The sequence below is a fragment of the Strongylocentrotus purpuratus genome, unplaced genomic scaffold (assembly GCF_000002235.5).
Source record: "Strongylocentrotus purpuratus isolate Spur 01 unplaced genomic scaffold, Spur_5.0 spur5_scaffold_8, whole genome shotgun sequence".
Classification (NCBI taxonomy): domain Eukaryota; kingdom Metazoa; phylum Echinodermata; class Echinoidea; order Camarodonta; family Strongylocentrotidae; genus Strongylocentrotus; species Strongylocentrotus purpuratus.
This window is the reverse complement of record NW_022145614.1, coordinates 33108469-33125623: the sequence shown is the minus strand read 5'-3', so window position 1 is coordinate 33125623 and position 17155 is coordinate 33108469. Positions and strand designations below refer to the sequence as shown.

Sequence of the window (17155 nt, the reverse complement as noted above, 5' to 3'; positions counted from 1 at the left end):
ACTCTTTATATGCCACACAAACAATCTGCTCGTGCCATGTTGTATTTATCATAGCAAAGATACCGGTATACCAAATTATTGCAGTGCAAGATTAATTTAGACAGGTGAAAAAGGGTTGTCATGGAGCTAATCAAGACTAAAAAAGGGGTAATTTTGCAAAGCCAGTGTGCTACACAAAAGCAATCGTACCATTAACTTGTGCATACTGTTTTGTGAACAATTGCACATGCGGCAAACCATTTTCAGTTTTAATGTTACAAAACATGCTACATCACTCTTGAGATGATATTAATTCTTTCATTTAGTATTTCTTTGAGGATTCGGTAAAATCATTCACATTGAGAATTTGTGAAAGAAAAATGAAAATATCAGTGATGCCAATTAGATATTGAACAAATTATTCACAAAATATTCTAGAGTCAAACCTGTCTGTTAAGGCCACCCAAAAGAATAGAAAATGTTGTCACTGTAGACAGGTAGTCTTTATAGACAGGTTCTACAGAGCACTTTCCTATCTCAACGGAGACAAAATACATGGCCATTATAGAGAGGTGGGCTTTATGGAGAGGTGGCTACTAAGACATGTTTGATTGTACTTTTATTCCTTGGTAATTATTTTATTTTTGTTCTTGGTTACAAAAGAGTGTTTACAATTGATCATACCTGTGAATACTTGAGGAGCTTTGTTTCTTTTCATCCTTGTGTCCCAACATCTGAAGAAGAAAAAAACAGAAGAAAATCAAGAAAGTGTTAGCTTCTCTTCTACATACATGTACCATCATGAAAGACAAGGTTGAGTACTGGGAAAGGTGAAGACTAATTAGTGAGCTTTTTCTTTCTCTTTATTTGAGTGTGAAAGAGTATCATAGAAGAATGTCCCCTGAAAAGGATGGCTCTTCAAATGCCCTCATGTTCGACATGACAAGTAAGTAATGGCTAATGGTTGTGGACCAAAGCTTTCATCCACATGTCTGTGTAGAGCATGTGACTCATAACAAGACAGAGCCAATGTTTTATCATTTTGATGATTCCAAAACTTCACAGTATACACCAATACTTGCCCGCTACAAGATCAACCTTTCCGATTGCCTCCACACAATTACATTCACATTGCAATCGCATGACTCAACATCGTCTCTCTCTAAAAAAAAAAAAAAAGACTTCTTGACAATCTATGTTTAATATCCTTCCATTTAGCTTGCTGAAGGAATACATGAAGTGTATGAGGAGTTCATAATCATTATAACATAAGTATGTTGAAGCCACCTGTGTGCTCTTCAACGCTCAAAATACACGGGGGCGGTGGGCGATTCGCCCCCGTGAGCGGTGGGCGATTCGCCCCCGTGAGCTCCATAATCGCCCCCGTCAGGTTGCTCACGGTGGCAATTGCAAAATTAAAAATCGCCCCCGTGGAATTATAAAATAAAGATTATCTTTTCTGATATAACTTTAACACAATATTGAGTAACAATTTTCAAACCTTAAACCAATGAAATGGAACTTAGATGGCGCTATCTCTCCCATCTCTCTGAGTATTACCGATACAAAAAAAACGAAAGCTCGCACTATATCGTGCGGCCGTCAGCAGTGGCTATACTGCGCCGGTAGTACAGGTTTGCACGCTGACGCCCTATATCTGCTGGAGCTGGAGATGATCACGCAAAGACTGAAATATGTAGAAGGTTTTTGTTGTGAAAAGTGTGAATCCTCTGAAATCTGGTGATTCTAAAAGACCAGCAAATTATGTACCTCGACCAGTAAATCAATGTCGAGAAGAAGAACAAGACCAAATATGTTGCAGGGGCAGATCTAGGCGGTTTAGGAGGTTTAACCCTCCTACCCCCCCCCCCCCCATCCCTTTGGGCTGCCATGTGAAAATGTGATGTGCATAGAAAAATGCCATCATGTGTCCAGACCTACACAGTATAGATGTCAGTAGATGCCAGGAAAGCATCACATACAGGGGGGGGGGGGGGTTTAAAATAGCACCCAAATAATGCTCCGCACGTTAGTAGATGCCAGGAAAATATCACTAACGGGGGTTCAAAATAGCACCAAAAAATCGCCTCGCCGCTTCGTGGACGATGCTCCGCATGTTAGTAGATGTCAGGAAAACATCACTGTCTAATTACAGGGGTTCAAAATAGCAACAACAAAAATCGCCTTGCCGCTATGCGGCTCATGGACGATAACTGATAATGATAAAAAACAAGGAATTTAGGAGTTTCATGGGTACCCATTCAATGGAAATTTGTATTAAAAATAAGAGCCCCCATCAGCACTAAAAGAGAAGGCTCACGGGGCCTTTTTTTGGGGGGGGGAAGAGCCCCCGTGGACAAAAAATTAATTTGAGCCCTGGTGCTCTTTAATAGAAGACGTCTGTATTTCTTAATTCTGTAGTTTTCTTCCCAACTTGATGAATTGATGAGATAGCTTACCTGACTGTACCATCTCGGGATGATGAGAATACTGTGAATGGGTTTCTATGTGCAAACTTTACGCCTGATACTGGACCACCATGACCTAGGACAAACAAAATAAAGAGAAAAAGAAAGAAAATGAAACTCAATTATAATCAAATAAGGTGGAAAACAAATACTAAGGAGAAACAAGCATAAAGGAAAACAGTTTGAAAATAATAAAACATTGACTCCTTCGAGATATTATAGTTTGATAGAGAGAGTTGAAAGAGAGAGAGGGGAAGGGGGGGGGGGGGTGGATAAACAAAGAAAGAACCAGGGGAAGAAAGGGATAAAAGAATAGAAAGAGTGAGAGATTTACAGAGAAAGATTAAGAGCAATGAATAGGAGAAGAAGAAAAGAAAAGAAAAAACTAAATCAATTTTCTCTTCATCAGCAGGCTATACATATAGTTACCAACCCCAATCCTGCAACAAAGTAATGCAAGTTATCAATCCTAAGAACTACGAAGTTAACAATGATATCACTAAGATAATGTGTAATTCAAAACAATACAACAGTGAAGGTATTCATTTGTCACAGCCACAACAGAATGCAAATGTTTTGAGGCTTATCAAGCAGATAGTATTTGTTTTGGTGTCTGGGATGTAATTACTATGGCACCAGACTGAGCGACATTTAAACAGGTCTGTCTACATCACGACTCAAAATACATTACTGCAAATCAATACACACACATAGACTAGAGGCCTCAATACCATGCGTTTCAATATTTATACCAAAGGTAAAATCAAACATTATACATGGAAATCAATATTTCTTGAACAGTGCATGAATTCCAAAAATGCTTTAAAATATTAGGGCTGTCGTTGGCATGAATTTTCATTATTGACCTTCGATAGACATTTTTCTTGATCTTGCAATTGTTGACTTACATGAAACTGTGTCAATAAAACTTCTGATTTCCAGCGCAGATCAATATCCTTCATTTAATCAATGATTGTATGTGTTATCAAAAAGTCAGCCACAATTAAGAGTCATTTATCATTGCTTATTATAAAAGTTTGTGGTGCCTGGCAAATTGCTAGTAACCAAAGCAAATATATTAGCAGTATTGACAATTGACAATTACAATATAATTTGTCGCTAGATAATGGTATAATATATCGTACTATTTGCTTTCCACTTTCCCAGATCTTTTTAAGACCTTCAAGATTTATTGTGTAAAAATTCTGTCCTCAAATAGAAATTATTTTGACTCAAAGTAACAGTAACCAAACCTGCCAACCTCTGGAATTCAAAAACTGTATTCTTTGATCCCAAAAGTTGTATTTTACAATAAAAACATGAGTTGATATGCAGATCAATGCCTCTTACAGACCTGCCAATCCCACCTGAACAAAACTCCTATTCTTCCCCCCCCCCCCCAAAAAAAAAAATCCAAATTTTGATCGATAAGTACTTTCTCACAGCGAAAATGTTTTAGTCAACCTGCATAAGTTCCTACATACTGGAAGAACATTTTTTATGGATCATTGGTTGAATATGCATGATTTCGTCATGACTGGTGTGTTCGATGAATCAATGAACATCCCCAAATTGCTGATGTGAGATGCTTGTAGGATACTTTACAGGAGGAATGGGCAATTTGCCATTGAAAATGACACACACACACAAATTTTGAAGAAAAAAAAAGAAAAAAAATTGTATTGTCGTATTTACTTTTTAAAATCGTCCAAAATAGGATAAAATCGTACTGGTTGGCAGGTCTGAGAAACCCCCTTAGAAACATTTATGGGGTTTGAAGCACAATCATAAATGCTAAGTGTCTAAACAGCAGACCCTTATAGGCTTATACAGCGCAAGATCTCAAGGTCTGTATGCATTATGCATGTCATCTCCAGCTTACAAACACTCATTATAAACCATAATGGTTCTGCTCTAGCACCTTGTTTGTTGGAACACACACATATCCAGCAATCTATATACTGCTCATATACATTGAAGGTCAGTTTGGATTTGTGATTATAAAACAAGAAAATACTCTACTACTCAAGGTTAAAGTTGACTTTTGAAGATGTTAACAAAAGAGTAAACCTTTTTTCTATGTTTTATTTTATAAATTTAATGCTTTTTTTGGGGGGGGGGGGGGGAGAAATGTACTTGGATGAAAGTGCCAAATTTGAAGGGAAAAAGTAATCTTAGGAAAATGCTTTATTCTATTTAATTTATTATTTTCATAATCCAAAAGTTTTGATACAAAATGTTGTCACTAGCTTAGTTGTCACACCCCGAAAACTGTGAAATAGAACATTAAATCTGTGGCATATACTGGATTTGAAATTAGTATAACTTCCAATGAACATGTTAAAATTGGTAGCACTAGATATCTTGAAAAGAACAGTCATTATGGGAAAATACCATCAAAGATATAGAGCCTGAAAATGGCTTTCTGAACTATTTTATTTCACAGTGAGTTAAAGAGAAATTTCACCCTGATATTAAATTGGGTGTTAAAATGAGCAGATAATGAGAGGAACAGGTCGGTGAAATATGAAAAAAGCTTATTAAAATTGATAAAGTTTTGAATTTTTTGCACCCTAAATATAATCATTGGAAATATGTTTATATACAACCTATGTAATAAAAAAATGCAATTCTGTCATCAATAACAAAGAAACTTAAAGTTTAAGAAATTTCTGTACAGAGAAAATTGGAGAGGACCCCGCAAGATATATCACAGTGTTGCCAATTTGGGTTTCACTGATTACAACTTTAAAATTTTGTAGCTTTCACATTTGAAATCATATTTTGCTCAAACTTTCACTGACCTGTTTCTCTCATTGTCTGCTTCTATTTAAAGTACCTTACTATCAGGGTAGACTTCTTCTTTATTCATACATACACGTACATGAAGGTTTGCTGAAGGATACACTAAAGGCAGTAAGGCTATCAAGAAGCCTCATTAGTTGTGATTTACAATGATTTTTTTGGATTTTTTTCATGTTTATTTAGAGGTACATGTATATGGCCCTTTCATGTCAAGCTTTAGGGTGTTACATATAATTCCTTGTTTCTTAAGGGAGTGGCGCAAATGAACACAGAACCTTTAAGAGGAAGAAACTTCATTGAATATATATCTCTTTACAGGCAATCACTTTGGAGCGAATTAAATGCAAATAACTTGGAAATCAATATTTGGTTTGAAAACCTGTGTATACCACGAGCTTGGACTGGATTCAGTTACCAACACAAGAAACCCTGAGTGAAAGAAGATTCATCAGCAACAACCAAATCTTTCTTCAATTTCACAAGATTCCTTTATATTACTTTTCTCTTCATATCATGTTCCATTAGCTTTAGGGTAATGAGATTTCGCTGCTCTCACTCACCTCATACAGTTTCAAATTCCCCATTTCTCCCATCTCTATATCTCTTTCTCTCCCCCTCACTCACTCCCCCTTCTTTCTGTCTCTCTGTCTCCCACTCCCTCTGTCTCCCTCTTTCTCCCACTCTCCCTCTCCCTCTCTCTTTCTCTCCCCCTCACTCCCCCTTCTCTCTCACTCTCTCTCCCTCTCCCTCTCTCTCCCTCCCCTCCTCTCTCTCTCTCTGCTTCTATATTTTACAAGCTGTTTGCTTCTCATCAATACTTCTTGGAACACGATTAATCAATGCAATCGGATGTGTGAAATCTCTAGTATGTCCAGGGATATGTTACACTTCTCTCTCCTACAATATTCACATTATAATGTGGCATGCACTGCCCAAATGGTTGATCTTATAGGCCTATCCAGACACTATGGCAAGTTTTATCATCAAGAAATTATGTCCTCTGAGAATAGCTGTTGATGTTACCGGTATATTATGAATCCACTTGCAGTCCAAGCAGGATATGTAAATGATCTGGTTTGCGTCCATCAGATTCAGACAATTTGTACCAACCTTGTTTTAAAAAGCATCCTTTAGATAGTTTTGAGTCAGCAATGTTATGACATTGAATAGTGCAAAGTCCTGTGTTTTAAAGGTAAAAACCAGTATTGGAAACGCCCCAATTTCAAAAAATGAAATGGAAGCTCTTATTTCCAATCATGTGAAAGAATATGTTTTGAATAATACATGATGATAAAAATGTTGACGGGAAACCGCCTACTAATTGATATATTTGGTAAATAAGTGTATCTCTCGCCTGTTGAGAGATACAAATGCACGTGTCGCGCACGTGTGTGTAGTCCCATATACATTTTTCTGTGTACAGTGATTCTAACTTTATGAAGACTTGGCCAAATTTCTTATCATTTTGATGATTCCAGAACCTTGCAGTACATCTATGCTAGATGATCAACCTTTTCTGATCGATTTCACAATGTTTCTTTCACAATGCAATCGCATGACCATAACTGGTCTTTAGCTTTAAGTTCTGTTTTTCAAAAGCCTGATTCTTACATGAAGAAGTTGTATAACCATAACCGTAGATATCATAGGCCTACAAGGTGAGCACTAATCTGACAACATAGAAATGATTTTGAGTTTTCCTTTTACATTTACACCAGAATTCATCGCAAATTATTATGGAAGGAATATCAACATATCTGTCACATGTCTCTTTCAATACCCCCGGAACCCGTTTCACAAAACCTTTTTTCAATGACAAATGACAAAAATCAGTGACAAATCTGCTGATAAGCAATCAGAAGCAAGGATTTCACTAGCTTTGGAAAAACTGTCATTTGTCATTAATGACAAATTTATTTTCATGGGGCCCTGAAGAATGATGAGACAATACATTGAATTAGTTTCATTTTAATTCCCATTTGCTACCACTAAAACAGCTTTATCACATATAAAAACTGTATCTAGCATGTTGCTGAGTATGTGTAGTTTGTTCTTCAAAGTATAACAAGGATTTCATACCAATTATAATGCTCTTTCATTTCATCTGTCCTTCTCTAATTAATCTACACCATTTCTAGTAAATCAGTTTACACCATCAGCTTTCATTCTGATTAAATGGTGCAAAACTTGCAGTGATTTGTTTGGGGTAGCAACTTGAGATATCGAAAACACTGTCAAGTGTGACAGAAGAAATAATATTAGACTGTGTCAAAGAAAACATGGTCACAGTTGCAGAGTGGATGATGTTTTGAGAGTGAGACAGTGAAAACACACCAAGGCAGTGTAAACACACCATCAAACGCCGACTGCGGAAACCCCTTTTTAGAGTGTGGCGCTGAAGCACACCTATAGCGTGTGATGATGAAATGTCAGTGCTCTGTCCCACCTCTGTATTTATTCAGCGGTCAGAGGCCGGTATTAGATTCACAGGAGTATGAGCTCGGGTTAGGAGTATGCAGGGAGAATTAACAGCTTGAGAGAGGAAGATATGGGCAAGTGTGACTGAGCAATCTCATTGTGACTAAGACTACAACGTGATGCTAGTCAATATCACCTCAGAGAGAGGGAGAGAGAGAGAGTGGTAGAGAGAGAGAGAGAGAGATAGAGAGTGGGAGAGTGGGAGGGAGGAAGAGAGAGAGGGTGGGAGGAAGAGAGAGAAAGGGAGTGAGGGGGAGAGAGAAGGAAGAGAGAGAGAGAGAGAGAGAGAGAGAAGGAAAGAGAGAGAGAAAGAGAGAGAAGGTAAAAGAGAGAGGGAGATAGATAGAGATAGAGAGATTTTATTTTTCTCTTTTCCTCAAGCAAGTTTTTTCTTTCCATAATTTCAATACATATTTACATTAATGACTAAATGATTGAGTGAAAAATAACGTAGGCTAAAAATTAAAGTATATTCAACAATTTTGGCAGCTTAGTATTATTTTTTTTTGCTAACACTTTTATATCTTAAAAATAATCTTAGCAACGACTTGAATTAAAAAACCAAAGTATGTGGTTGAGATAGAGAGATGGATAGAGAGAGAGAGAGAGAGAGAGAGAGAAAGAGAGAGAGAGAGGGAACCAGGGAAGACACAAAAATACTAAACATGAAATGGAAAAGGCAAATGAGAACTAGGAAACATGATGAATACTTTCCTTCATTTTGATAATAATATTGTTCCATCATGATGAAGGCTCATTGAAATTATATTCAATGGTATTGTTAATTCAAGTGATCCTTGTATTTCATTCACCAGTGATCTCTGCATGTAAATGAAGTTAATATCAAGAGACAGGTTCATTTGATGCACTAGTAATGAAGTAAATGTTTAGAGGCTTTATATAGATTATTAATTGATGTGACATAATAAATGCTTGCTATGAATAAAAGGGTAAGCATGGGGGTGAAAACAGTCTTGTTCCACTTCAACATCATCAATTACAAGGTTAGGATAGTTATCTTAGCAACCATGAAAACAAAAGACTGAGTGACATATTTCTCAAAGGTTATTTCATGGATAAGTGGAACATTTCTAGCCCCATACTTCTATATATTTGATAACCATTTGCTGTCTTGTCAATATACCATTATGAAATGATAATACATATTAATGATGTAGAGTGATTTTTCATTTTTTGATGCAATAAAGCAATAAAACAATTGGCCCATATTGTATGGGACATATCGTCCCTATTTTCACGAAGTGAAGGTAGTGAGGAAAATCGTAACGCAAAGTGAATGCGATTTTCATTCACTACCGTCACTTTGTGAAAATAGGGACGATATGTCACTGAATCAACCCCTAGAAGAAGACAAAATAAATAAGTGTCTACGACCTTCCCTCAGTACATTAATACATTTGAAGTATTCTGGTTGCAAGTACAAAAGTGACAGACACTCTCTGAAATCTCCCTAACAATCAGCACATCAGCCCAAGGTATCTTAGACAACCAGATACCAAAAGAATTAAATACTGAAAATATTCTCTTTTTTACCCTGAATAAATGAAATGAATAATGGTTATGCCATTTAAAATGTAAATTCCCTTAAAAAAGTCAAGGAAACACAGCCAAAGAAAAATTCTTTTCATTTGTAGCCTGTCGTTTTATCTAACTTCTTTTAAAAAGATGTATGCAAACTTTTGAAGGAGCTTAGATAAAAGATCAAAGGTAGATTAGGGTTGGAGGCAGCATGATATACACAAAGGATCAAATTGGACCTTACAGCAAGTATCCTGATGAGCAAAGCTCAGGATCAAATACTCTGTCTCATTCAATCACGGCTATAATTACATTTCTCAATTTTTCTCATTAGTATAAGATTACATTTAAATTGATGTGCCTCCAAATCAAAATAGGAACAAGTCAAACTTAATAATGAATGTAAGATGCAAGCCAGGTTACTGACCTGCATTTCACAAACATACAGGGAAAAAAATACTTTAAAAATTTTGGGGGCTACATTCAAGCTTGCTTGCATGAAAATAACACTCTTTGTTTTGTTTTGCATTGAACTCTATGCAATTTTTGGGGCTCTTTTATGACTTTCCTGCAAACTTTGAAACCTTGTTGAGGTACATGTGTAGTGACAGAAAGAAAACATTTTTCTAATGAATGGAAATATCCCTTTTTTCATAATATTCCAATATCTATTTAAAAAAGGAGAGAAAAGAAATACAAAGGAGGGGGGGGGGGAAGGACTGAATAATGTTTTCAAGAAGTGATACATGTATTCTTTCTTCTCATTATAAAACCTGATTCAGGCTCAAACTCATATCAGTAGCCGGGACGCAGCACATGATGAGAGGTAGAAAGGCTATATCACAGAGCTAACTACATTCTTGCTCTCATCTGATAATACTATGATTGATCTCACATTTTGTATGTTTTTCTGTTAATCAAACCAAGGAGGATATAACACCTCTGAATTCCCTTATTCAGAATCTCAAAAATGATGTACATGTAGTATATGAGTAGGCAAATAAGGCAGCTTAGCAAAAACTAATTAGCACGAAAAGACATCCAGAATGCAAAAATCATAATGTTATCACATAGAGGTAGTTAAGCATATCATTACAATATGGAGCTGGTAAATACATACAGTGAAACATGACTATAAAGACCAACAAGGGAAACAAAAAATGTGGTCTTTATAGACAGGTGGTCACTAAAGCAGGTTTGACTCTACTATCTCGATTAGGCTTAATGTTTACCTAACCCTTCATTCCGATATATATATATGTAACAAAAAAAAAAAACACTTTGAATTCACAAACATCATCTTCATTCCGGATGCCTCTTTTCATGCCATTACATTTTGCTTAGCAACCTAAATGAGAATACTTTCAATGACATCCCACTTCGCTGGATAGCGATTATCGAAGGTCTGTATGAAAGTTATTATGATTGCTCCATGAATGAAGAAGGCTAATGAGTGCTTCACAGCATGTATGCATTTAGAAAAGCATCAAACAACACGTTCACACTGCATCCATATCTGCTTTACTTCATACAGGTGGCCATGGATGACATATACTCTGTGTGCTATTCTGAGGCAATGTGAACATGGTTCCGGACAGTGTGTTAGGCAGATGGCATCCTGTCATAATCAATGGAGCTTATTAGTATAGGTATTTCAATTATAGGAAATGGAATAATGACCTCAATAATGTGTTTGGATTATCAGATTGTCTTTTTAAATGGGTCGCATTCCAAAATGTTATTCCATTTATTAATGATTAATCATTCTTTTCGGATCTTTTTATTTAGAATTATATTCTCATAGAGATCACTGTAAGTTTAAGTTATGATGAGAAACCCCATGTGTGCACACCTAATATAGACTTAAAACCGACTAGGACTTTCTTTCATATTCATCTGATGCTTAATCTGGTATTATTCATTATTCCTAATAATAATATTTATTCACAGAACAGAAAGTCATTTCACAAGAAAAAGAAAATGAAGGCGTGTCATTTTGAAATTGCAACAAAAACACAAAGATTCCCCACGTCTGCGCACTTATTCATTTTACAGTACAGTTAGTGAATTCTTGACGTGAAAGATAGCATTTCAAGACTTTTCAGTAAAATTACTTAAATTTGAGATGCCTCATTAGTTTTTACCTCAATGCACGAATACAAAACACTCTTACGGAGATGAAATTTTTCTGTTCATTGCGTGTTCCGTTTTATTCAAATCGCGCAGTAAAGCATGCAACTATATATAGACAAGGGTGCCAGGCAGACATGCCACTTTAGCCATACATAAAATTTAGCAAACATCTCTTTGCAGCTTACCATCACTTCATATGAGGGTAATGTATTCGGATGCAGAGAAGTAGTGGTGTTCAATGAAACCAGATAATTGATTTATTAATGGATGAACTATGGGTCGGTTGAACGATCAATAACATGTCGAAATTAAAGCTTAACACACCACAGGTAGAGGCTATGCATCAATGTACTCGCATCATGTGTTGTGTATACCGGTAGAATACATCAGAACTCGATCATGCAGTGTCAAAATTACTTTTCAGTTCGAAGCTCTATTAGGATGTGGTGTTGTCTAAGTACGTTTTTCTCACAGTGATATTAAGGTATTTATTGTTTTATATCAGAGCTATGTTTGAATTTACCGGAGCACTTTTGGAGCTTTCAAGCAATAATTGGCTCACGTAGAGTCCTGTGTATTTTTCTCACTGCATCAAGTACTGCACAAGCACCTTTGCAAGAGTTATGTTTCACAAATGTTGCAAATTGTTTTAGGTTTGCAATATTTTTAATGATACATGAAAATGAGTTGACAATGGAAGTCCGAACTGTATGTTGTCTGTGTTACAACAACTTGTAAAAATGTTTGCATCCCCGTCATCTCTGAAAATATCTGTAAAGGAAAACATTTGCCTACACAATATTTAAAATGATATCTAGATATTCATGTGCTGCCAACATTAAGGAAATCAATGTAAAATTGCCAAAAAGACATGGAATGCAAAGACAAAGTGTACATCTCATTAAAAAAAAACTCTATTCACTCTTTGGGAGAAATTGCAAACCTTGGTTATATGCTTATATTTCCTTGCCCTGTACTAACCTTAGCCCAATGCTATTCCCCCCCACCCCCCCCCCCCCCCTGCTCTTTACACTTGGTTTTCTTCTTAGCCCCATACTATTTGTTTAACCCTAGCTAAAGAAATCCACCCTGTTCTCACTCAAAATCATTAGCCCCGGGCTGTCTCTGATTGGATACAGCATGTCTGCCTCCACATGTCAGCACCGCCTTTCCTTAGCCCTGGACTATTTTGACTTCTGTTCTCACTTGAGCTCGCAGCACCCCATTAATAGCGCCGCAATTGCAGTGGTAACCTAATTGCGGCGCTTAACCTTGCTTTTTCTGGGGCCAAATAATCCTGTACCATTGGTGGGGCTAGCCTCCTTTTGGTAAAACTGAGTGTGAAATTCAAGTGGTCTTAGCTTAGCCCCTGACTATAGGTAGGGCTAAGACCCCTTAGCCCCAATAGTACAGGGCTAAGGAAAATCATATTAGTTTTTGCCTAGTTGGCTTGCTGCTCATAATAATCAGGTTTCACACTTTTTTAATTTTTCTTGAAATGAAAATTACTCATTCTCTAGTCAGAATGATATCAATGTGTTTATGAAAGAAAATAATTCTCTTTTTATGGGTGCTTCTATTACTGCTCATTAGACTGAGGAAATCATTTAATGCATGATCATACAACCTTGCAGTAGAATGTAATTCATCATAAAGACTTACATCAAGAAGAGGAATTAACTAAAGGCTACAACCATTAGGTTTTTTCTACAAAATGCTAGCCAGAAGTGAAAATCAGTTTCAATCTATATATTCATTTTGTAATCTACTTTGCAAAGAGCATTTTAAAATAGCAACAGTTGACAAACATCAAGGTTAATTGGCTTGATACTTTTAGACATACCGTACTTAGATGTGTGTTATAATCCGATTAGATAGTCTTCTGATTAGTCACATGCTGATGATGTCATAATGGTGGCAGTAAGTCTACATGTAAAAGCATCACGAGGTCACCACATTACGTTATATGCCCTCTAGGAATAACTAATGGCAATCTAGAGTTGAACAGCCCTACAATCTACATTTCCGACATGCAGTCTTCATGCCTAATGGCCATTCAAATGTCTAATTGCACTCTTTACATCTTGTGTTCAAGCACAAGCTATGCTGTAACCCCTAAAGGCATGAATATATTACTCAGTTCTACTCAGCATCACATCACAGCACCGCTAGCAGGACAATGGTGTACTAGAGGGGTCCGGAGAAATTAATTTCCATCCACGGTTATGAGCGACCAAGGATGTGGTATATAACAGCACCATACTAATGGAATATTAAACGAATCCCTTTGCATTTCATGCATTCTTTGTAACAAGATGTTTCTCAACAGAGATGCTGATGGAATAGTTACAAGATCCCCCCCCCCCAAAAAAAAAAAAAAAAAAAAAAATCCAGCAAATCTCTTTTTTTTTTAGAAGTTTCACAAAACATGTCTCATCTAAAAAATCAACAGAAATGTTGTAAGTAACCAGTACATGTATGTATTATATATATTGTCCCTATTTTCATGAAGTGACGGTATTGAGGAAAATCGTCACGCAAATTGTATGCGAAAGTTCCTCACTACCGTCACTTCGTGAAAATAGGGACAATATATAACAATTTTACAAATTTCCGACCACACTTTTTTAACTATAGAAACAAAAAATCATATTAAAAAATATTTAAACATTCTCAAAGATTCTCCAATCCTATTTGTCCACATCTCTCATAATCAAAAGATATTATAAAAAGAGGGCAAAACCAGAAATGGAAACTTGCAAAGAATACCTTCACATCTACTACAGATGTATAATACACTCTGGATATAGACTCGTCTCATGACCTTTGACCTCTGTAAACATGTCATCTGATATTTCAGAATTCTCACTTTTAGATTCGCAAACTAGTCAATATGTAAATCTGCTTCCAATTTCCAACTGGTTCACATGATTGAATTCTCGCTATCGCCAATACCCCCAAATGCCTGGATGTGTGTCTCTTTGATTTGAAGAATAACAAAGATGGACTGAGGATGCAGGAACAAAATTGAATTACTCTTTTGGTAATATGTGTCTTTTTGTAATTTATATTAACCCTCGTTCAAAACAAATCAATTTTCATTCTAGATGTTAGAATAAGGCTTGATTTTTTAACCCCCTCTTGCAAACAAACATATAAAAAGGGATGATGGTCTTCTATAAACTTTATTTCATTGCATAATCTTAGCACATAGTTGCAGTCCTTCTGGAGCTCAAAGCAGGATACATATCTCAATGTTTGTTCTCTTGGTATAACTTGGTTTCTAGAACAAAGGCATTGTGTACTTCAAATAATTGTAATGGTGCCTTTTTAAAGTAACTTTTAACTTAGCCTTAACAAATATACAATATCTATTGTTTTATGTATAGGAAATATAGTGTATATGCTCACTTAAAATTATTACCATCAATTCGTCCTTGTTTTCACGAAGTGACGGTAGTGAGAATAATCGTAACGCAAAGTGAATGCAATTTTTTTTCACTACCGTCACTTCTTGAAAACAGCGACGAATTAATCAAGATGATAAAGGATTATGATACCAAAAAAAAAGAGAGAAAATACAAATTCTCTGACTTTCAAATGGATACCAACTGAATAAGCTTCTATAGTTAGTAATGACTTGAGTATAGATGTATGCCTTAGCTGATATGTATCCCTATGCATGTGATTTACACATTAGAGGGAGGAACAGACCATCTATACGCCATTACCATGCATTGCACACACGCAGTAACATGTTTTTTATTCCAGCTGCTATCGGAGTGATATGATAAGTGAATCGACTGGCAATAAAGTATCTTAAATAGAATTATTCAGAGGTTGTACAGATTCCTCTTCTAGGGTTTCTCATGCATTAAACATGTAGGAATAAACTGCACTGTCGGATGATCTGGGTGTATATAACATTACATGTTCATGTAGGAAATGGTTTTGGATGTTTCAACCTTCCTCTGAGCAATAGCAGTGTTACTGACTTTATTTCACACCTTATTACTTGTTTCCTTGAATGCCATTTCTTTTTCCTGCACTTCACTGACTTAACTCTAATCTTTGTTAACACATTTTTAAAGATAAATTCTTGTTCTCTCTCAGGTTCCAAAGGCCTAAATGAACAACTTTTATTCAACTCAATAAAGGGTGTCATCCCTGGGTAAACGATCATGATAACTGAGAAGACTCAAAGGAAATTAGCTTCTGCCCATCTTGTGTATTCTGAATCTGAAACCTTTAAAGGTGTACATAATAAAACTTACAACTATATTCTATATACAGTATCTATAATTTCTCTCTGTTCTCTCTCTCTCTCTCTCTCTCTCTCTCTCTCTCTCTCTCTCTCTCTCTATATATATATATAACACACACACACCAGCACACATACATTTCTGGTGTAAATCAAGGACTCATTTGTACACATCAGTATGTTATTATATATTCAAGGACTTACATTTTTAGAGTCAAGGCACCTCGGCCCAGCGGTGGCAAGAAGAGGAACAGGAAAAGGAAGGAGTGAGGACGATCTGAAAATTAACTGGAGGGAGGACCTTCCGGTACTTATTTCTATGCAAATAGAGTACCCAAGTAAATGCAACCCTATATGAAAAGGCTTAAATTTGTTTTAAGGGTTTTCAAACAAAGGACATCCACATACAACTGTAAGTGAAGGTAAGTTTTTATGAGAGTCCTCAGTATCCACCCACCCATGCACCTACATACACACACCCACATACATGCATCCACATACACAACTAAAGACATTTCTCTCTCTCTCTCTTCCTCAACAACCAATTTCATTAGCAATATAAATCTTGTGTTTGAATCAAGCAGTTGGTGATGATGTAATGCTGAACATGATAGATTATAGAAAGCCGAGAGGTTTCTCCTTCCTAGCCCACACACTTCCTTTACTCTCCTTCCACAGGTCATAATGCATTTGGCATGGAGCAGTGGGTTTGGAGAAAGCCTGTGGCTATGTTTGTCGAGATGAAAGCAGAAAAGCGGTGAGAGATGTGAAGCGGAGCGGTAGATTCAGGATATGGAAATGTCTTGAGCGGCAAGCATTCTTCAAATCAACAATCATAGGGTAGCATTAGTCAAGAGATGATATGATGCATACACACAGGCTCCTAGTGTTTAGATGGGAATAAGATTGTGGGAAGCAAGCTAACATCGCGGATCTATGCCAAACAATTCTTTTGAAGCCTCACAAATAACACAAATTGTGCAACTTGTATTCAGATTATAACAATTACTCATATGAGAGAAAGGGTATAATGTTCTTGCTATGATAGTTTACATGTCATGATGAATAGAATTGGGTAACTTCACAATAATTGAAATGTCTCAATAATTTCTTCAATTAAAATAATTAACAAGAATAATGTAATACAGAAAGACTTTATAATAATTGGAAATGACATCATTATCATACATTACACCGATATAACATTGATTTTCCTAAACGCTTTGCAAGACGAGCCTTGAGAGAGAGAGAGAGTGCTGGCATCATAGAGGTTGCTAAGATCTACATTGCCGGAGGACTGTTTGTCTAGTTAGTACGGCATCATGATGAAGAGTCCAGATGAATTAGGTTTAGAGTGCAGTGAGTGCTAATAAAGACATTAGTAGATAGGATGTTAAAATCATCTCCATTATAAGACCATCATGATATACCTACTTCTCATCAGGGATGGTTTACAAACACCATCATTCAAGTAACCAAGCTTGTACGTTAC

The 17155-nt window shown here is 36.3% G+C and overlaps 1 protein-coding gene across 2 annotated transcripts in view; it reads right to left on the bottom strand.

Moving 5' to 3' along the window:
- LOC583976 (WD repeat-containing protein 89) overlaps positions 1 to 17155 on the bottom strand; it is a 60798-nt gene that overhangs the window by 25264 nt on the left and 18379 nt on the right. For both annotated transcript variants that reach the window (XM_030975264.1, XM_030975265.1), the window contains exons 4-5: positions 2439 to 2523; positions 664 to 713 (exon numbers count right to left, since the gene is read on the bottom strand). In XM_030975264.1, coding sequence (XP_030831124.1) covers positions 664 to 713; positions 2439 to 2523 — 135 coding nt within the window. The remainder of the gene's footprint in view (positions 1 to 663; positions 714 to 2438; positions 2524 to 17155) is intronic.